The following is a 19,569-nucleotide window of genomic DNA, read 5'->3' on the forward strand; positions in this document are numbered from 1 at the left end:
AACATGAGAAGTTAAAAATGCAGTTCATTCCAATACATGAGAAGTTGAAAGCAGACTGAAGATTTTTCATACCTTCAACAATTCCGAGGAAGTCACTCGATTTGGTGTTGTGCAATTTGAGTGAGAGCTTTGTTCCATTGAGAATGTTGGGATTGGAATTCACATCTTCAACTGCAGTTGATATTGCAAGTTTTGCGATTTTGCCAATGACGGAATCGAAAGTGAATATCGAACCAATGTTCAATACATCAGGTCTTGTGGTGACATTAGTAATGAGTCCACTAGAGTGAGAACTATTACAGAAAACCAAAAAAAGCAGAAGCAAAGCTTTATTCATGGTGGATCACTCTGCAAATTTAAAACCAAATCAAATTAGTACATAATTGCTTTTTGGCAAATTAACATTGCTAATGACATGAAAGATTGAAAGGATGAATAAAGCTAGCTTAATTACATGGTCTCAATCCAAACATATAAGATCTCCACAACAGAACAGTAAACTAAGGGATGGAGTTGGAATCAAACAGTGTTTTGGCTTTTGAATCTATGTAAGTGCAGAGTTGGATGTGTTATGCACAATATATGAACAACCTTGGTCATTATATAAGCACCAAGCCACCAACATATTGCAGCAATATTATTTTGTAAAACAAAGAGCTGCCCAATAATCTTGATTGACGACTTGAAGTCCACTGCCGCGTGATCAAACAGTCCACGGTTTCAAACTCAGATCAGAAATTAAAACACAATGTGTAAGACAAACTTCATTTCAAAATGAACGGCATCATAGTGGGATCTCCACAACATGAAGAAAATCCTTAACTATTAGCTAGTTAACATATTCTTATAGATGGCCTTCTTACACATGTTTGGAAATGATCACTAAAATGAGATTATATCAGCTGATTATAGGGCTTAAGTGGGTACATCTCTTCCAAAAATCGCGTAGTGGTTTGTTATCAACTATAATTTCCAATAGAAAACAAATGGACTTGACTTGATGGCCACTTCTCAAAGATAAGAAAGTATAAGTGTGGCTGATCGATCACTGTCGTTTTTCACGGGTGCATGATCTCAGCTTGACTGAAATATACTAGCTAGGGTTCATACGCTCTTTCACATCCGGCACTGATGCTAAGCAAAATGAAGATCGATATCCTGTTCACTTGATCGGAATGTGGAGACAAGCAGTGGTGGGGGAAGCAAGCAAGAACATGCATGAGGAAGTGGATGGAAAGAAGTGGACTAAACACGAAACTAAGCACAATAGGTGGTTAGAAGCTAGACTTTGGATATGACCTATATGAATATGGCTAAGTAAACTCCATGATCTCAATGAATTGATAATGCACACATGATGGTTTGGAGTCAATTAAGAGCAATAGGTCTCAGCTGTGTCATTTCCCTGAAACAAAGGCACTAGCAGACTAGCAATAGTGCATTAGAGCACGTAGAATATCATAGAGAGCAGCATCAACCTTACCACTCAACCAATAACGTAACACATAAATGAAGCATGCACCACCAGCTACTCTATCTGGTCAAAAAGATTAGACAACAAAGGCGTAATCAAGACACGTAAATAACGTGCCCCAACAACTGCATATATACGACTTCATTAGTGGTTTTTGCTACTGCGTAGATATCCATTACTCCATTAGTACTAAAGCTAGCTAGCTAGGATGGAGTGGACTGCCGGACTGTGAAAACTTCATCCGGGATCGACAAACTCATCGATCAGCTTGTGTCGATTAGCTTCTTTCGATCCCTTTTCCGTTGTTTGTAGTCCGGTTGCCCGGAGAATATCATCAAGGTTTTGCTGTTATGACTTATGAGCTATAGCATTAATTCTCTGCAGAAATCAACAGCTAATACATGATAAGCAGTGGTTAAATGCATTTAAACCCACTTTTCTGTGACTCTATAAACCCACTTTTCTTAAAGAAAAAATAATCATACACACTGCTGCTTGGATCTCATTATCATGGACTCGACAGGCTAGTACAGAACGAGAAGAAGAAGCTCTAAATGCATGTTAATTTGTTTAGTTTTTATTATTTGAACTTATTTGAGACAACTTGTTGTACACTTTTTAATCTATAATGCTTGCACCGGCGATTCAAAGTGTCCCATTGTATTATTATTCTATAAAGAGACTTAAATTTGAGTGACAACGAGCGTCTTCACTCATTACTATTAAACGTTGAAGAGAGCTGGAGTCATTACGGATCAACAAGTATTCTGACAAGAGATATTTCTAAGGCCGGGGATGTGACGAGATTAGGGTCATCTCACGGCCCGTCTTAGATATTGCACATGGGATGAGATCAGGACGGGCCTTACTTTTTTAAGAGCTGATCCTATGTAGTCCTATCCTAGATGGGATCGGGACAGGACGAGACGGACTCAGTCCGTCCCAATCCCAAAGCTGAAAAGAGAAAGAAAAGAAAAAATCATGATTGCCTTCTAACTTTAACCTGGTTATACAACAAGAACACCAGCGGGACAACAATTGAGGGACAAAGCGAGACAAACCAATGGCAGCCGTTGGATCATTAATGAAATGATCAGACGGCTACAAAGCAGATCCATTAAAATTCAACAATGAAAGACCCTCTCTCTTCTGTCTCTCTCGTCTCTTTTCTCCTTCGATTCATGAAAACCTTCCACCTTTGTGAGAGATCATCTGTGAAACTTTCCACCATGTCTTGGATTGAAAGATTTTGCACCACACCCACCACTCGAAAATAAAAACGAAAATCTCACTCTCACTCCAGTTAACAAACTCACTCCACTTCTTCTATAATTTGAGTTGAGTAGCGATGTGCAAGTCAGACCCGGAGACCCAATTCATGTCCTTCTGAGCGCACCAATATGGCGTTTGAATTGAATTTAGAGAGAGACGAAAGAGAAGATTGGGTAATCGGTCTTTGATAATTGGGTTCCTAAGTTCCTTTTGGTAGGGACTTTTTGTTGGCTTTGCTTTGTTGGATTTAGTTTATATGTTGCAGATCGAAAGTAGATAAGTTCGATGCAAGGATGAGAAAAGAGAGCAAGCTAGTGAGATGAGGGAACGAGAAGAAAGAATAGATACGGGCTGTGAAGTCTGTGAAATGGTGAAGAAGCTATGCGAATTGGAATATAATCGGGTTTTAATTAGAACCATTGGATTTAAAGAGTTAGCATCTAACAGCTGAGATTGAATTGTCCCTTTTTGTCTCTCAAAATGTATCCCACAGGTGAGCATCTCTGTCAAGAACACTTCAAGTTGTGTTCCAGGTTATAACAACTTCATAGCTTAGAAAGTTAACCAGCTGCAAGTTGATCAGCTATGTCCCTTGATCAGTATTGATGTTATCGTTCAACTGCAAGTTGAATGATAACAAATTAACAATGAATGTACAGTCAAGTTGAATGACAACATCTTGAACACAACTTCATAGCTGAACGATAGCATCAGTACAATCAATTTGTTATATCCAATGGAACAGACTTTCATAGCTTGATGAAAACATCCATAAATCCATAATGCATCATTACATCATTCATCGCACAATTGCTTTATATCTTCTAGCTATCGTGTTTTTGGGAGAGAATGATGGATTGAGGTTTTATAGTGAAGACCAGAATAACAACGATATGGGGATTTCAATTTTATGTTTTTGATGATTTTGGTTTTCTGAAGAGAGTGAGAGCAATTTGGGATGAGAGACTTAGACTTGCGTTTGGGAATGAATAGAATTGGAGGCTACTGGGTTAGTGTATTAGGGTTCAAAACAATGGCTGAGGTGAAAAAAATAACGGCTTAGATTTTCTTCTACTTAATACGCGAGACGGGACGAGTTTTACGGGTCTCAAACATTTAGTCCCACGGCCCGTCCTGTTTATGTCCAGCCCTAGAAATTTCGACAACTCCTCGTCCAAACCACCAAAACTTGATCATTAATTAAAAAAATAAAGTAAAAACTTGATGAATTCTAATGTCATTAGCTGGTTCCATGAACCAAAAAGCTTCAAACTTTAACTTGGTACCTATTTAATCTGTGCAGTTCCCATCCAACTCAACTTTCGAATGACCAAAGTTGGCATCTTTATGTGCTATGAAAGCCCCTTGACAAACCTAATTGCTAATTTGCATCACCATCTGATTCTACGACACTGGATAATCCGTCGTTCTCTTGATCAAGGAAGCACCACCGACCACCCCCCACAATTAGAAAGGAGGTAACGTGTCAGTACCCCAAACTCCCTTCCATGGCGCTACAATGTCGACCGGAAAACCTGGAATCGCCAGTCAACCAGAGGCAACCACATTATTAACCAACCAAAGGTTCCCCCTTTCCTACTACTATGCTATGGTCCCTTTAATCTCAACCCTATTCTTCATGTCATCATCCCTCTTCTTCTTCTCAATCTCTATATCTATCTTTTAAGTTTCTTTAGTTTTGGCTTTTGAATTTCCAATCCCCCATCTGGGTTTCTGAGTTTCAATCTCCATTGTTAGATAAAAACAGAGGAGGCAGGCCATTGTTGAGCTTTGCGAAGCTGTAAAGGAATGAGCTTTGTGTTGTGAATTGTGATCTATGCAACTTGGATCAAGTGCTTGATAGTTTTGGACAGCTGTTTTTTTTTTTGTCTAGAACATGGGTTGTCTGTGAGGCAATTTGCTTTTTTTGACAGTTGTTATTGGCTTTTAGCTTAAGCACATTTGGTTGGGGACTTGAGGGGTGGTGTTGTTGTTAGCAGTTGGTTGATTGATTGATCACAAGGGTTTAAACTGTTTGATGGGTTAGGAAGGAAATGATGGCTTCAGGATTTGAAATATCGACTCAGGTGAATGGTTATGTTGGTGGGTGCTTAAAGGACAATGCTGCAATGTCTGCTCCTGCCCCTGCCATGGAAGATCACAATGGAGATAGTTTGGTCAACAATTCGAATCAAGTTGCTCTTGGGAAGCCGCCGCGGAACATTTCGGTTATGAGGCATTGCACTAGCTCTGCATTCTTGTGTGAATCAGTAAGTAAAGTGATTCCCTTGATCTCATGTTTGGTGAATTAGGTTTGCAAATTGTTTGAGTTCTATACCCAAGATCAGGATAAGAATGAAGAATGTGCAAGCATGATGACTTTATAACTTTATTTTCTTCATTTAGACCTTGGAAGTAGTAGTTGATTTGGCATTATGGAGGAATTTGAGTGTGTAGTAGTTGAAATGAGTCAGAAGGGAAACCATTTTTCAACATGTTGAACTTGATCTACTTGTGAATTAGTGTTCCTAGCTTTTAGAGCATTATTGATCCTTTAGATGCAGATAAGTAGATCAAGTTCTCTTTAATGCTTTTTATCATTTCCTTTCTTTGATTTGCATGTAGTTGCTTAAGTGAACTATATACTGCTTATTTGATACAAAGGAGTTTAATTAGAGTATGAGTGACCCCTTCTTTGGAGCACTCTCTGAGAATCCTTAAGATTGACTAATTATTCCTATATGACCGTTTTGTCCTAGGATTCAGATCTTGCAAATTTTGGCTTCAAGTCGCCTTCAGTTGAGACATCAGAGTTTGTTTCTGTATTCCGTTCGGGGAGCTGTTCAGAAAAAGGACCTAAACAGTATATGGAAGATGAGTATATTTGTGTAGATGATCTTGAGGGACATCTTGGTGATTCAGTAAACTTGCCTTCTCATGGGGCATTTTATGGGGTGTGTAACTTGTTCTTGTTACTTTCTTTTCAATTGGAATGGTTTTGCAGTGAAAACCACACTTCTTTACTTGTTACAATGAATTTTCCACTATCATGTGACCAAACGGCCTCTTATGTTCTTGCTTTGTTTATCGGATTTCTACAGGTCTTTGATGGACATGGTGGTGTTGATGCTGCATCATTCATAAAAAAGAACCTGCTTAATTTCATTGTTCAAGACTCTCATTTCCCAGATGCCCTTAAAAAAGCAACTAGAAGCGCTTTTGTGAAGGCTGATCATGCAATTGCAGATGCTACCTCTCTTGACAAGTCCTCTGGTACCACTGCTTTGACTGCCTTTATCTTAGGAAGGTGAGGATTGGTACTTTCCATATTTATCTTTGATCATTTTCATGTAAGATTGGAAATAATATTTGTTGTCACTGACTAATCACTGAAGTTGATATAATATACCAGATAAAGTTGAACATTTATTCAATGATGTACTATTGCAGGAACATGCTAATCGCTAACGCTGGTGATTGTCGAGCTGTGTTGGGGAAGCGTGGAAGGGCAATTGAACTATCTAAAGATCATAAACCTAATTGTACCTCCGAAAGATTAAGAATTGAGAAGCTGGGTGGTGTCATCTATGATGGATACCTCAATGGCCAACTATCAGTGGCGCGTGCTCTTGGTGACTGGCATATCAAGGGCTCCAAAGGTTCAAACTGCCCCTTAAGCTCGGAGCCAGAGTTGGAGGAGCTTGTCCTAACCGAAGAAGATGAGTTCTTGATCATGGGATGTGATGGCTTGTGGGATGTAATGAGCAGCCAGTGTGCAGTTACAATGGTAAGAAAGGAGCTCATGCAACATAATGATCCTGAGAGATGTTCGAAAGCACTTGTCAAGGAGGCACTCCAACGAAACACCTGTGACAACCTGACTGTCGTCGTGGTGTGTTTCTCCAAAGACCCTCCTCCCAAGACTGAAATTCCTAGATCCCACAAGAGGAGGAGCATTTCAGCTGAAGGGTTGGACCTTCTCAAGGGTGTCTTGAGTAACATTTGAAAACACAAAACTGCTTCAAGCTGGGGATTTTTCTGAGCCTCTCCTCCACCCTGCTGCGGCTGCAGATTACTGATTTCTTTAACTACACGTCATGTAAAATTTCCAATACTACTCAACAATCTTGATTTTGAAGCTTTTAATCAGAAAATTTTCGAATTTTAGAACCTCAAGTCTTAGTTTTTCTTCTGCGATAATACATTGTTACGCACATAATATTTTCAATTCTTCTTATAAGTAATAGCTAATTTCTCCAATACCTGATTCAGAATTATTAAACTGAACATCGATTCTATGTGACGATTGCAATATTAGTCACTCGTATTTTTACGAGAAATAAAAAAACTAAAGTAAAATTGAGGACTATGGGCTTGGGCTTGTTCACCCGGCCCAACTCCTCAGCGCCCCATTTTCTACTTGTAGCTCTCACTCTCCAGTCCTCAAACCAAAGCAGAGCTATGGCAACCCTTAAGGAAATCCTAACGCGCCGCCCAGTCGCGGCGACGATTCGCCTCACCGTCCCCGCGGGCGGGGCCCGACCCGCGCCGCCGGTGGGACCGGCTCTAGGTCAGTACCGGCTGAACCTGATGGCCTTCTGCAAGGACTTCAACGCGAGAACGCAGAAGTACAAACCGGAGACGCCGATGGCGGTGACGATCACGGCGTTCAAGGACAACACGTTCGAGTTCACGGTGAAGTCGCCGTCGGTGACGTGGTACTTGAAGAAGGCGGCGGGGATAGAGTCCGGGAGCGGGAGGGCGGGGCACGTGACGGCGTCGACGGTGTCGGTGAGGCACGTGTATGAGATCGCGAAAGTGAAGCAGTCCGATCCGTACTGTCAGTACATGCCGTTGGAGTCGATCTGCAAGTCGGTTATAGGGACGGCGAACTCCATGGGGATTCAGGTGGTCAAGGACTTGGAGTGATTTCAGGGGCAAAATCGGAAGTCGGAAACCCTAGGTTTGTTGCTTTCTTCTTCTTTTTTTTTGGAGGAAAGATTGTGTCTTTGTAGTTTGAGAGGTTTGGTATGAATTTACATGAATAATTGTGGATTTTTAGTTGTAGTGTTTAGATTTTGAATGAGTAAAATGAGGATGGAGTTTGATTTCATTTAAGTCGCTTGTTCTTTGTCCATTTTTGCATGAGGTTGGTTGCTGATTAGTGTAGTACTCGGGAAAGTTGAGAAGGTTAATGCAAGATTAGAGACTATAACTTTTGTGAAAACTGATGAAATGGATTGCGATTTTATGTGGTTGATACTTTAGTTAGAGTTCTTGGATAGGGGGTAGAATTCGTAATGATTTGACAATGATACTTTGGTGATTCTGGTGCTTAGGTAGTTACCTTAGATTGTGAGTACAATGAAGCATACGAGGTTTCACCTCAGTTGGTGATGCCCTGTTGAGAATATATAGTCGGGTGAGGGGAAGGGGAATTCTAGTTTTGTGACCATGTGAGTGAGGCTTTGTTCCTGAAACTATCAAATTTCCTTTTCCTAAAATGTCTAGGACAAATCATTCACTTTATTCCACAAGAGAAATGAAGGCTCTATATACCCAGAACACCATGGTCTTTCCTTTACAGCATGTGTGTCATATGGTTCATCCATCTGTGCATAACAATTCCTATAATTTTTGGTCTGAAACAATTACTAGAATTTAGAACTTTCCAAATTAATCATATAACAGGAAAATGGTTGTTCTGGGGGGCTATTGGTTACTTATTACACGGGTATTTCTGTTATGTGTATGCAGGCTTAATTGTCGGCTTATAAGAAATAGTTATCTCGTGAATGTTTTATTCCATTTTATTTGCAGTGAATCACATTGAGATTCTGTGTCCAGAACGTTATCTTAAAGAAGTAATAGACTGCAGGCACCTAACTGTATATCAGTTTGAAAGGGGATATTGATGAGGTATAAATGGAATTGGTGTTAGAGTTTTGTGTCTATTATGACTATACTTTGGATCTAATAGAATTACTTTCAGTGAACTTGAATTTGTTATCAGTCCTGTTGTGAATTTTCAGTAATTTAGTTTGGATACAGAATGTTTAGATATTTTCGTTGGTGAAGAATGTGTAGTTTCTTTTTGCAATTGGTGTTTGCTGGTGTCTGATTGGACTTGTGCGGTGGTTGATGAAATGAAAATGGGAAAGAAGGATGTGTTCAGTCTTAAAATGCCTTTTGAGTTTTGGCCTATGAATGAGGTGATCGACAGCCAACGTTAAGACTTCGTTTTCTATCAATAGTTGATGTTCATGTGCAGTGATTTTCATTTTGGTCTGAGTTCATGTGCAGTGATCGAAACAACCATATATGAAGAAGATTGGCAGATATACTAGACAAATGAAATCTGTCATGATCATCTAGGAGGTTCTGATGTCCCCTTTCTGTCCCCATTAGAACACACTTTTAAGCTTTGGCAAGTTTTACCTAGTCTCTAGTGATAGCTTATCTCTACTTTGTTGTTACACATTAGTTTCTATTACAACTCAATTATGAGCATGCCGACGCCAACCAGACCAAAAATTTTCAACACGCTCTCTTCTCTCGTGGTTGCCGGTCAAATAAAGTGGGTCTTGAAAATACACACTAGATCGAAAATTTTAGTGATACAAGCAAAAATTAGATATTTTCATCATTAGCACAATAACTACAAACAAAGATCGTCACTTTCTCAAACACATGTTACACCCACAATCTAATCTCCACCACAAAATTTAACAAAACATAGCTGGATTTTCTTTCTTTAATTAGTTCATCCCGCTAAAAAGCAATAAGAAATCCAAGTCCTTACCAAATTTTGTTTTCAGCTACCAGAAAATTAAAGAAATATAAGCACCATAAGCTACCAGGTCTTTTTTTTTTTATCAGATAATCACGAGTGTCGTTAGATTAAATGGTGTTGTTAACGGTGGGAACCTATGTCCCTGTATCAAATAGTACTCGACGGCTCAAAGATTAGATTTTTATTCCCATTTGGTATGTTCCATCCACCTTCCATTTTCCCCATTTCCTTAAGCTCAAATCATCTATCTTCTCCCATTTCCCTCAAAAAGAAAAAATAGTCATCTGTCTTCTCCACAACTCAAAAACTTTCCCAAAAATTCCACTAAACCCAACCTCAAAACATTAGGAACTTGAGATTCCCAACACAAAGGTCGATCAAAACAACCATGGTGGTGTTCGACAAGGACGCAACCTCGTCCTCCCAGACCCTCCCTCCTTTTCCACGCGAGGACACCCCTCTCCTCGGCAAACACCGCCACCTCTCGTCGCCGGCCAAGACCTTCGCCAACGTCTTCATCGCCATCGTCGGCTCCGGCGTCCTGGGCCTCCCTTACACTTTCAAGAAAACCGGATGGGTCTTCGGCTCTGTTATGCTCTTCTCCGTCGCCTTCCTCACCTACTACTGCATGATGCTTCTCGTCAAAACCCGCCGGAGACTTGAATCCGACTTGGCTCTCTCCAAGATCACCTCTTTCGGCGACCTGGCCTTCGCCGTGTGCGGCGGAGTTGGTCGGTTTGCGGTGGATGTGAGCATAGTGCTTGCTCAAGCTGGGTTCTGTGTTAGTTACTTGATATTCATATCCAACAGTTTGGCTTATGTGTTCAACTATTCTGGGCCTGTTCGGGTTCTGGGTTTGAGTCCGAAAAGCTTGTATCTTTGGGGGTGTTTTCCTTTTCAGCTGGGTTTGAATTCGATTCCCACACTGACCCATTTGGCTCCTTTGAGTATTTTTGCTGATGTGGTTGATCTTGGAGCTATGGGAGTTGTCATGGTTGAGGATGTGATGATCTTTCTGCAGAATCGACCGGCTTTGCAAGCGTTTGGGGGTTTTGGGGTTTTCTTTTATGGTCTTGGTGTGGCTGTTTATGCATTTGAAGGGATTGGGATGATACTTCCTTTGGAGTCTGAGGCTAGAGATAAGGAGAAGTTTGGGAAAGTGTTGGGTTTGGTTATGGGATTCATTGCTTTGTTGTATGGGAGCTTTGGGGTTCTTGGTTACTTTGCTTTTGGGGAAGAGACTAAAGACATTATCACTACCAACTTTGGGCAAGGCTTGGTGAGCACTCTAGTACAGTTGGGTCTGTGCATAAACTTGTTCTTTACTTTACCATTGATGATGAACCCGGTTTATGAGGTTGTGGAGAGGAGATTTTGGGATGGGAGGTACTGCCTGTGGCTGAGGTGGGTTATGGTGTTTGGGATCAGCTTGGTAGCTCTTACTGTGCCTAATTTTGCAGACTTTTTGTCACTGGTGGGGAGCAGTGTGTGTGTGGCTTTAGGGTTTGTGTTTCCTGCTTTGTTCCATTTGATGGTGTTCAAGGAGGAGTTGGGGTGGCATGGGATGGCTTTGGATGGGACTATTGTGGTGGCTGGGGTGATTATTGGAGTCTCTGGAACTTGGTCTTCAGTAGCAGAGATTGTTGCACCCAAAGCTTGAGGATTTTGGAGCAGTTAATCAATTCAAGTTTGATTGCTGTGTCTAATATACTGCATTGTTTTGTTGATTGTATGAACCATTTGCAAGGGATAATGTGAACTTTCTCCTTTTCGTGTTTCATTTTTGTACAATTTTACAAGAGAAAATTTGTAAAAGTTCAGCAAAAAATATCACTCCTATCGAAAGAAATTTTTAAATAGAGATTATAAGTCTGATAATTGTTTAGAAGTATCAATTTAATTGGTTCGAACAGAGATATATATACACAGTGACAGTGACCAGCCACAAGTTATATGACTTATATCAGCTAGAGCCTATAGGTAACATATAGAATAACACCGTATAGTTATCACTCTACCCATATCTATCCAATAATCATCTAGACTAACTTGAACACTCGAATAATTATCAAGACTAACTTGGACACTCGAAACCTTTGTGAACTCATAAAAATAACTAACTTCTAAGATTATTGTATAAATTTTGGTTCTCTCCGACATCTCAAATATACATACACATATGCATGTAATACAAGTTAGCATCTATGAACCTCATCATCATGCAAATATGGTTAGGTAAACAAAATATAAGTTGCATGTACATGTTGCCAACCTCAGAAGGCATGATCTTCACTCTTCTTTTATGTTATTATCTTATCTCAATTGTTTTATTTCAGAGAAAAGAAAAGAAGAACAATATCATTAGCTCATTCATAACTTTCATATATTAAGTTAGGACTTTTCTGTCATACATACGTGTATAGCATACATCAAGTCATGAACCGTCCGATCGTCTTGAATTTTAAATTGTTAAACGATCGGACGATTCACAGTTTAATGTATGCTCTTGAATTTTAAATTGCTAAACGATCAGAAACCAAACCATTAAGTTATACTCTAAACACTGTTTTTCCTTTTCTTTATAACACATACATAATTATGTTTATATTAGCCGAAAAATATTACGTATGACACGAGAAATATAATCGTTTTAAATTAGATGTGGAAACTAATTTACCACGATACATATACAATTAGAATTTGACTAAATAGATCTCTCTTCACCTCTAAACAAAAACATGATAGTGCCGGACTGCAGGTACATTTTGACTTACTCATGCGCTAATCCACCAAGAAATTAAAATCAAAATGTGAAGTTCGTCCATTTCTTGTTTTAGGCCCATAAAAGCAGAAAATGACTTCTAATAAGCTTCGGTTTAATGGATTAGGGATTTATCAGACAATAACTTCCATGCAAGCTTTAGCTTAATAGGTTCTAAATTATGACACAAAACCTCTAAAGAATTTAAAGATGGGATTGGCAGGTGGCTCTCACCCATCAACCATCAACTCCATGATAAACTTGATCACTTCACTCCACCTAATGACACAAACCCCCCAATCCCCAAAACCACAGCCACCTCACATTTCTATTTCAATCTTCTCCTGATTTCCAAACCCACCACCCCAAATATGCAACTTCCCAAAAAGGGCCAAAAATTGAGAAGCAAAGAAGCCATTTCCATCGGAAATTACAAGAAGCCATAGCCATCTCTCCTCTCATCAGAAAAACCAAGACCCACCACTTGCAGCTTCCACAGGGGAATAAGTCCAGCAATAGCAAAGTTTGCAATTAACAAAAAAGAAAAGAAAAAGAGAAAAAAGTGGGGAGGACTTGAGACTCGTAGGCTTTTGTCTTTGAAGGCCACACACAAAATCCCCAATTTAACAAAATACAGAGTAAAAAAGAGTCTCCTCAATTTCTCAAACCCCCAATTCTCACCGATCGTCATAAAGCTCCAAACTTTCAGCTCCAAATCCAATTCTAGCTCATACCCAGCTCTTGTTTCTTCTCTAATCGACTAAAGGTCGATCCTTTTTCATCTGGGTTTCAAATTCAAAAGCACCCAATTCACATCTGATCACAATCCTCAAAAACCATCTCGGATCAACGACATGTCGTGCTCGTCTTCATCGGGGTCGGAGGACGACGATGAGGGTTTCGACTCTTACAGAAAAGGAGGGTACCACGCCGTCAGGATCGGCGATCAGTTCGCCGGCGGCCGATATGTAGCTCAGAGAAAACTGGGTTGGGGTCAATTCTCCACCGTCTGGCTCGCTTACGATACCACCAACTCTGTACGCCATTTTCATCTTTGCCTTTGATTTTGTTTAGCTATGAAATCTTTGATCATTTATTGGGTTTCAATCATAACTGTTATTCTTTTAATGACTCCAATGATTCTGTTTTGTTTGTTTCTGTGGATTCTGATGCTTGTGTTGCTTATCCAAGATCTTCTTTATATTCTGAATTAGCGTTTCATTGATGAAAGCTTCTGTCTATAGTTAATTCCATATTGCATTAGTTCGTGTGTTTGATGTGTGATATTGGTTTTGTGGTCTATGATTATGTATGTTTCTGTAATATAGTTGTGAAGTGTCATACCTCTTTCTGCCTGTGGGCGCAGAGCTTTTGCAATATCTATCATAGTATTTTGGTACTTGTTTGCGTTCAGTTTGTGACTATGATTACCCATTTCAGTACAATAGTTCCATTTCACTTTAAGTCGCCATAAAGATAAAGTCTGTTATACTTGTAGGAGGTGTTAGTCAGTACAGTTTAGCCTTCTGGATGTTTACGTAGCAATCTGTTACCTATGCGGGAAGACTTTATTTGATAAAATGCTTCATGGTCTTGCGTATATGAGTTTTTCTTATCTCAATGCATTTACTTTGGTTCGCAAATGTTTGCATCATCTTATTATACTTTTGTGTTTCTTTAGACGTATGTTGCTCTTAAGATACAAAAAAGTGCAGCTCAATTTGCTCAAGCTGCTCTCCATGAGATTCAAATTCTTACAGCTATTGCGGAAGGGGACTCCTCGGATTTAAAGTGTGTTGTACGACTGATCGACCATTTTAAGCACGCAGGCCCAAATGGGCAGCATTTATGCATGGTCCTTGAGTTCCTTGGTGATAGCTTACTCCGGCTGATCAAGTATAACCGTTATAAAGGTCTTAAGTTGGATAATGTAAGGGAGATCTGCAAATGTATATTGATGGGTCTGGATTATTTGCATAGAGAAGTTGGTATAATCCACACTGACTTAAAACCAGAAAATATTCTTCTTTTTAACACCATTGATCCCACCAAAGATCCCATCAGGTCTAAAGTTACACCAATTATTGAAAGGCCTGAAGGAGGCCTGAATGGTGGAGTCACCATGAGCCTTATTGAGAAAAAACTCAAAAGGAGGGCAAGGAGGGCAGTTGCTAAGATTTCCTTGAGAAGGGAATCTATGGGAGGAGGTGAAGCTCCCAAGTCAGAAAGAAATATGGACGGTGTTGATGTAAGGTGTAAGGTTGTCGATTTTGGGAATGCATGTTGGGCTGACAAGCAGCTTGCAGAAGAGATTCAGACGAGGCAGTATAGAGCTCCTGAGGTTATTCTACGATCTGGTTATACCTACTCAGTGGATATGTGGTCATTTGCTTGCACAGCCTTCGAGCTTGCGACAGGTGACATGTTGTTTGCTCCAAAGATGGGAGAAGGCTTTAGTGAGGATGAGGTAAATTTTCAACTTTATATATATTCTGATTACTTGTCATAGTCGTTCTCTATATTTTCAAATTTGACAATAGAGAGCCAAAGTATCCCCGTATTTTGACACTGAAAGGTTATGTGGAGAATATTCTATATTTCCAAAAACCTTTTTTTATTGTTCTGACTGCTATGCAATTGATATGGTGATTCGATTGATTTCAGGATCACCTTGCTTTGATGATGGAGCTCCTTGGAAAGATGCCTCGAAAGGTGAGATCCATCATTGCACTCCCACAGTTTTTCACTAATAACTTCATCTAAATCAATTTGTCTCTCATATCTGGGTTTGCAGGTAGCCATTGGAGGAGCTCGTTCCAAGGATTTCTTCGACAGACATGGTGATCTAAAGAGAATTCGGAGGCTGAAATTTTGGCCACTCAATAAAATACTGGTCGATAGATACAACTTTTCCGAGACTGATGCTCGGGAGTTTGCAGAGTTCCTATGTCCCATTTTCGACTTTTCACCAGAGAAGCGGCCAACTGCTCAGCAGTGCCTTCAACATCCATGGCTCAACGGTGTGACTACGTCTCAGGGCGACGCGAATAACATATCAAGCGTGGAAAAGGTGAATGTTGGGATGAGCAACCTTCAGATTAAGGTTGGCAAGTGAAGAAGAAGGGAATGAAGTTACATCTACCACTGATTTTGTGATTTAAATTTTTCTTTTTTACAATTCTAATAAGATTCTTTATTATTTTTTGACTGTAAAAGATGTAAATTAGTAATGATTTTTGTGAGCAAAATGACGTCATAATTCAGATAGAGAATTTGACTGTCATAAAATGGATATGCCCTGGTGGCTTGTAGGCTATAGCAGACCAGAACAGTACCCATCTGTGTTATCCACAATTTTTATACTGATATTGATTGAATGACTATTTGTTCCACTCCCCTCTCATTTTCATGTTTCATTTTCATACGATTAATGCTTGGTATGGTGTTCAATAGTATTGAAACTCTAAAAATGTGAGTTGTAAATAGCTCAATGGAGAAGACATAAACGCATTGTAGACATATTGACGTCTCAATACTTCGAAGCGTTATTAGCAATTTAGCATGAAGTTTAGGGTGTCTACAGGACCTTCTCCTAAAAAAAACATAGAAAGTAATCAACTAAGGAGGGTAAGTGGTCCTAGAAAGTAATGATTACTTGATGTATATCAAATCAACGGACCAATGAAATGGCTTTCAAGTTTAATCGGAAAGTGGTATGAACTATGAACAACCTGCTCAACTAACTGATGATAACGTAAGTGTGGTCACCGCTCCATGATTATTACACCAGACTTGATACAAACGATTGACATTTTTTAAATCTTGAAGTATTCAAATTTCAGAGTCGAAAGTTGTTAGATCAGAATCGTAAGATGTAGATAAGTTTATTGTGTAAAGAGTAACTAAAAGTAGAGACTAAAAATATTAACGATCCCTAATTTTAGAATTATAACACAACATAGCATCATAGAATTTGCTTGACTTATGTTTTGCAATGATCTTTTGTATTTTGAAGTATTATCATTTCGGGACTTGGCCGTTTGGATCAACTTATCGAGTGCAAAATGCTATAAATAGTTGCTTCCTTCCAAGTTTTATACTTGTCTTGCAGTGAATCATCTCAGTTAAGTAATTAGGTATTAGTATAACATTTTTATTTCCAATAAAATTAAAAAATCACTGGTCAACGAGTATAGTTCATACAGTGAGTGAGTTACCTTGCCAAACACGTTGACAAGGTTAAAAGCCTGAAAAGAACTAGACGAGGTTATCCATGGACCATAAATAATTAATTACCAACCAAACTACCAAACTGCTCAGTTGTTACGTAGAGTCTACGGGATCATCACATGCTCAGTTGCCTTCTGTAATTTCCGATTAAGATTTGCCCCCCTGCGCAGATCCCAATGTCTCATCAGTCCTTACTTTAATATTTAAACAGAAGGCATTTCTCTTTTTTTTTCTTTTTTTTTCCTCAAGCATCATATACTCAAACATGACAGAAGTCGGTTTAACATGTTTGCACACAAGAGCATAAGGACAAACCAGTAAAGCAGATCGATTCCAGTTTCAAACTAAACCATGATGTGGATCTCTGAATAAACAACTCAATCATAGAGGAGTTAAGGAAGGACAATCATTGATGAAGTTTTTTTTATTGCCGGCAGGATCTCCAAGATCAGCTACTCATGGATTTAGCTCTATTACATAAACCACTGAAACCATTTACTCATGCCAGAAGAATTTCAAAGCAGAATATCAGTTGAAATGGGGAATCAGAAAGCGAAGAATGAAATTTTGCGAAAGAATTATAATTTACCAAGGAAATTGACATTGTTATTACATCTATCAACATCATCAGCACAAGCGCAGAAATTATTGTTTGCAACATATCAACAAACACTACCGAAATGAATGCATCCCTTTTACCTCAATTCAAGCTCTATCTGCTGTCAAAAGAGCTCCGGGCAAATTCGGACTGTAAAGTACGAATGGGATGCAAGAAATGTAACATCTAAATTTACATGTAGTCAGTTCAAGTTGATTACAACAAAGCCAAAATAAGCACAAAAAAAAAAGAAAAAGAAGATAAAAACGAAACAAGCCGTTTCTATGTGAAGAACATGATGAATCCTACCTCAGCTATCCAATCCTATCTCACCTGTTGCCACAATTTCATTTCAACATCATGATTGCATGACTTTATTTTGCTTCACACATGCAGGTGCCTTGAACTCCTGGCATTTCCACACAGGCGTGGGCTCAATAGGCAGCATACTATCAGCAGAAGACTCCACAGGAAACAAAGGCTTGTTTCCAGTAGTAGGATTTCCCATGTTCATATCAGTTAGTGGGGAGCTTCTTGCACCCACGTCTTCTTTGGGATTCGCCTTATCCCTAAAAGTGCAAACACTTAAAGGCAACTTCTTTAGCTTCACTCGACCCCTCTTTTTACCACTAGCAGGCATATCGTCCCAATTTTTCTCCTTCGTCTGACTTGATTCTGCTTCCCCATTATCCATCTCTGATCGACCAGATTTATCGTTTCTGTATGCTTTTTCAGCTGCTTTATTTTTGTACATGTCAAGGATGGTGTCTTCAAAATCGAGCTTACCTGCCACAGCATGACCATTGCAAGCAGGTGCAGGGTCTTGATCCAATACAGTACTCCCGTTGGAAATCCTAGCTACTTCAGAACTCTGTGAGATTTTAGGCTTCTTGTGTTTGTGACCCTTGGAGTCAGAACTTGATGGGTTCCTTGAGATTCGTGGTGAGCTATTAATAGCTCTATGCAACTTCCGGGCCAACTCTTCATCTTTCTTACAATTCTCAATTGGCTGATATTTTTTGTACAAGAGCTGAACTGGTACATGCTTCTTAAGCTTGTTCTTTTTCAGGTGTTTCTCCTTGCTGGCTATTTCATCTGAAAAAGAGGCAACCAAATCTAAAGCACTCTTGGCGGCAGCCACTGCCTTTGCAGCTATTGCAGCTTTATCTTCAGCTGCAGCTCTTGCATTTTCAGCAGCCTTAACTGCAGCAGCGGCAGCTGATTTTGAGACCTCTACTAACTCCTCAGGTGAAAGATTAGGATCATGAGAAGTCAATATTCTGTTAAGACGTGTGTTGAGTTCACTTGAAGAAGGCGATGAAGAAGAAGACGCGGAAGCAGAAGCAGAAGCTGTTGCTGACACTAGAGACAGCCATGAACTACTATCACCCTCCGGGCTCTGTTTCTTCAATCCAGCAAGCAGACGCTTTCGCGGAGGTAAAAGGACATCAGCATCCAAATGGTTGACATCACATAAGTTACCCTCCATAGGTCTGCTTCCGATACAAGAACTACACCGAAACGACAATCACTCTCCACACAGAGAAAACAACCATTCCGTCTACATATCAACAACAATAAAACCTTAAGCATCAGATTCCCAATCACACGAGAAACGAAACATGTAGCTGATCAGAAAAGCCCTAGCAAACAAAATTTCCATATACTAAATCCAAATCAAATCCAATTCCAGAATCAATTCAAAAACCATTGCCAATCAGATCAACAAATACAGATGCTCATGCTCATTCCAAATCTAGGTTTTGATGACTTTGATTTCGGCAAACCCTAGAAAACCAATAACCTAACTAAATCCCCAGTAATTACCTAACTAAACTGAATCTCCTTTCCTCTCCCTCGATCTCAATTCTAACTTACTAAACCAAACCAACATCACAACACCACAAATGATCTCCCCTCCTTATCCAAACCCTCGAATTACTTTCCGAAAAACAAACCAAACAAATTCACACCAATTCAACAAGCTCAGCTGAATTGCGACAAACAGAAATCCAAACACAGCTGAATCTCAACCATCGGAAAATTACATCATACATAATTCAAATTACAAATTAACTAAAACAAAACAGAAGATCGGCCGCAGCCGAACATTCGATCAGTTAGAACCAGAGCCAATCCGTAATCCCCACACACTCAAAAATCCTCCGGAATTCTAACGGAATCAAATGCTGAGTTTTAACCGTCATTTCAGGAAAAACAAGACAGAGCGATCAAAACAGAAGAGAATTGCAAGAAGGAGACTTTACCTGATCTTTAGGGTCGTGAAGAGAAAGCGAGAGAGATACACGGAGAGAAGTGTCAATTAGGGTTTTCAGGGGGAAGAGAGAAGAAGAAGAAGAAAGAAGGAAAAAAAACCAGGGTGGTGTTGAAATGGAAGATGGTGCTTCTTGTTTCTTGTTTGTATTTATATTTCTTTTCTT

The 19,569-nt window shown here is 39.6% G+C and overlaps 6 protein-coding genes across 6 annotated transcripts in view; 4 read left to right on the top strand and 2 right to left on the bottom strand.

Annotated features, from left to right (window-relative positions):
- The window catches only part of LOC101304519 (glutamate receptor 3.6-like), a 3,624-nt gene extending 3,287 nt beyond the window's left edge, over window positions 1-337 (bottom strand). The window contains exon 1 of the mRNA XM_004288984.1: window positions 57-337. Coding sequence (XP_004289032.1) covers window positions 57-337 — 281 coding nt within the window. The remainder of the gene's footprint in view (window positions 1-56) is intronic.
- A 3,915-nt stretch (window positions 338-4,252) lies between these two features.
- LOC101296600 (probable protein phosphatase 2C 47-like) lies at window positions 4,253-6,916 on the top strand. Its single transcript, XM_004287669.1, has 4 exons — window positions 4,253-5,016; window positions 5,506-5,700; window positions 5,848-6,053; window positions 6,197-6,916. The coding sequence occupies exons 1-4, from the start codon at window positions 4,801-4,803 to the stop codon at window positions 6,750-6,752; spliced, it is 1,173 nt and encodes a 390-aa protein (XP_004287717.1). The 5' UTR covers window positions 4,253-4,800; the 3' UTR covers window positions 6,753-6,916.
- A 291-nt stretch (window positions 6,917-7,207) lies between these two features.
- On the top strand, window positions 7,208-7,862 carry LOC101296892 (54S ribosomal protein L19, mitochondrial-like). Its single transcript, XM_004287670.1, has one exon. The coding sequence runs from the start codon at window positions 7,208-7,210 to the stop codon at window positions 7,673-7,675; it is 468 nt and encodes a 155-aa protein (XP_004287718.1). The 3' UTR covers window positions 7,676-7,862.
- A 1,860-nt stretch (window positions 7,863-9,722) lies between these two features.
- Window positions 9,723-11,401, top strand: LOC101297181 (proton-coupled amino acid transporter 3-like). The gene has a single exon (XM_004287671.1). It carries the CDS (start codon window positions 9,928-9,930, stop codon window positions 11,197-11,199), a length of 1,272 nt encoding a protein of 423 aa, XP_004287719.1. The 5' UTR covers window positions 9,723-9,927; the 3' UTR covers window positions 11,200-11,401.
- A 1,403-nt stretch (window positions 11,402-12,804) lies between these two features.
- On the top strand, window positions 12,805-15,664 carry LOC101297477 (SRSF protein kinase 1-like). The gene is made up of 4 exons (XM_004287672.1): window positions 12,805-13,337; window positions 13,982-14,767; window positions 14,965-15,012; window positions 15,095-15,664. Exons 1-4 carry the CDS (start codon window positions 13,155-13,157, stop codon window positions 15,413-15,415), a joined length of 1,338 nt encoding a protein of 445 aa, XP_004287720.1. The 5' UTR covers window positions 12,805-13,154; the 3' UTR covers window positions 15,416-15,664.
- A 1,623-nt stretch (window positions 15,665-17,287) lies between these two features.
- LOC101297769 lies at window positions 17,288-19,528 on the bottom strand. The gene is made up of 2 exons (XM_004287673.1): window positions 19,396-19,528; window positions 17,288-18,689 (listed from the first exon to the last, which is right to left on the bottom strand). The coding sequence occupies exon 2, from the start codon at window positions 18,615-18,617 to the stop codon at window positions 17,487-17,489; it is 1,131 nt and encodes a 376-aa protein (XP_004287721.1). The 5' UTR covers window positions 18,618-18,689; window positions 19,396-19,528; the 3' UTR covers window positions 17,288-17,486.
- Window positions 19,529-19,569: the final 41 nt, after the last annotated feature.

The sequence above is a fragment of the Fragaria vesca genome, linkage group LG1 (assembly GCF_000184155.1).
Source record: "Fragaria vesca subsp. vesca linkage group LG1, FraVesHawaii_1.0, whole genome shotgun sequence".
Lineage (NCBI taxonomy): Eukaryota > Viridiplantae > Streptophyta > Magnoliopsida > Rosales > Rosaceae > Fragaria > Fragaria vesca.

Excerpts from the sequence above, each read along its gene's own strand:
- LOC101296600 (XM_004287669.1), top strand. The coding sequence starts at position 4,801 with ATGATGGCTTCAGGATTTGAAATATCGACTCAGGTGAATGGTTATGTT. Across the intron at positions 5,017-5,505 it reads CTGCATTCTTGTGTGAATCA|GATTCAGATCTTGCAAATTT; the intron begins GTAAGTAAAGTG and ends GTTTTGTCCTAG. Across the intron at positions 6,054-6,196 it reads ACTGCCTTTATCTTAGGAAG|GAACATGCTAATCGCTAACG; the intron begins GTGAGGATTGGT and ends GTACTATTGCAG.
- LOC101296892 (XM_004287670.1), top strand. The coding sequence starts at position 7,208 with ATGGCAACCCTTAAGGAAATCCTAACGCGCCGCCCAGTCGCGGCGACG.
- LOC101297181 (XM_004287671.1), top strand. The coding sequence starts at position 9,928 with ATGGTGGTGTTCGACAAGGACGCAACCTCGTCCTCCCAGACCCTCCCT.
- LOC101297477 (XM_004287672.1), top strand. The coding sequence starts at position 13,155 with ATGTCGTGCTCGTCTTCATCGGGGTCGGAGGACGACGATGAGGGTTTC. Across the intron at positions 13,338-13,981 it reads CTTACGATACCACCAACTCT|ACGTATGTTGCTCTTAAGAT; the intron begins GTACGCCATTTT and ends GTGTTTCTTTAG. Across the intron at positions 15,013-15,094 it reads TTGGAAAGATGCCTCGAAAG|GTAGCCATTGGAGGAGCTCG; the intron begins GTGAGATCCATC and ends CTGGGTTTGCAG.
- LOC101297769 (XM_004287673.1), bottom strand. The coding sequence starts at position 18,617 with ATGGAGGGTAACTTATGTGATGTCAACCATTTGGATGCTGATGTCCTT.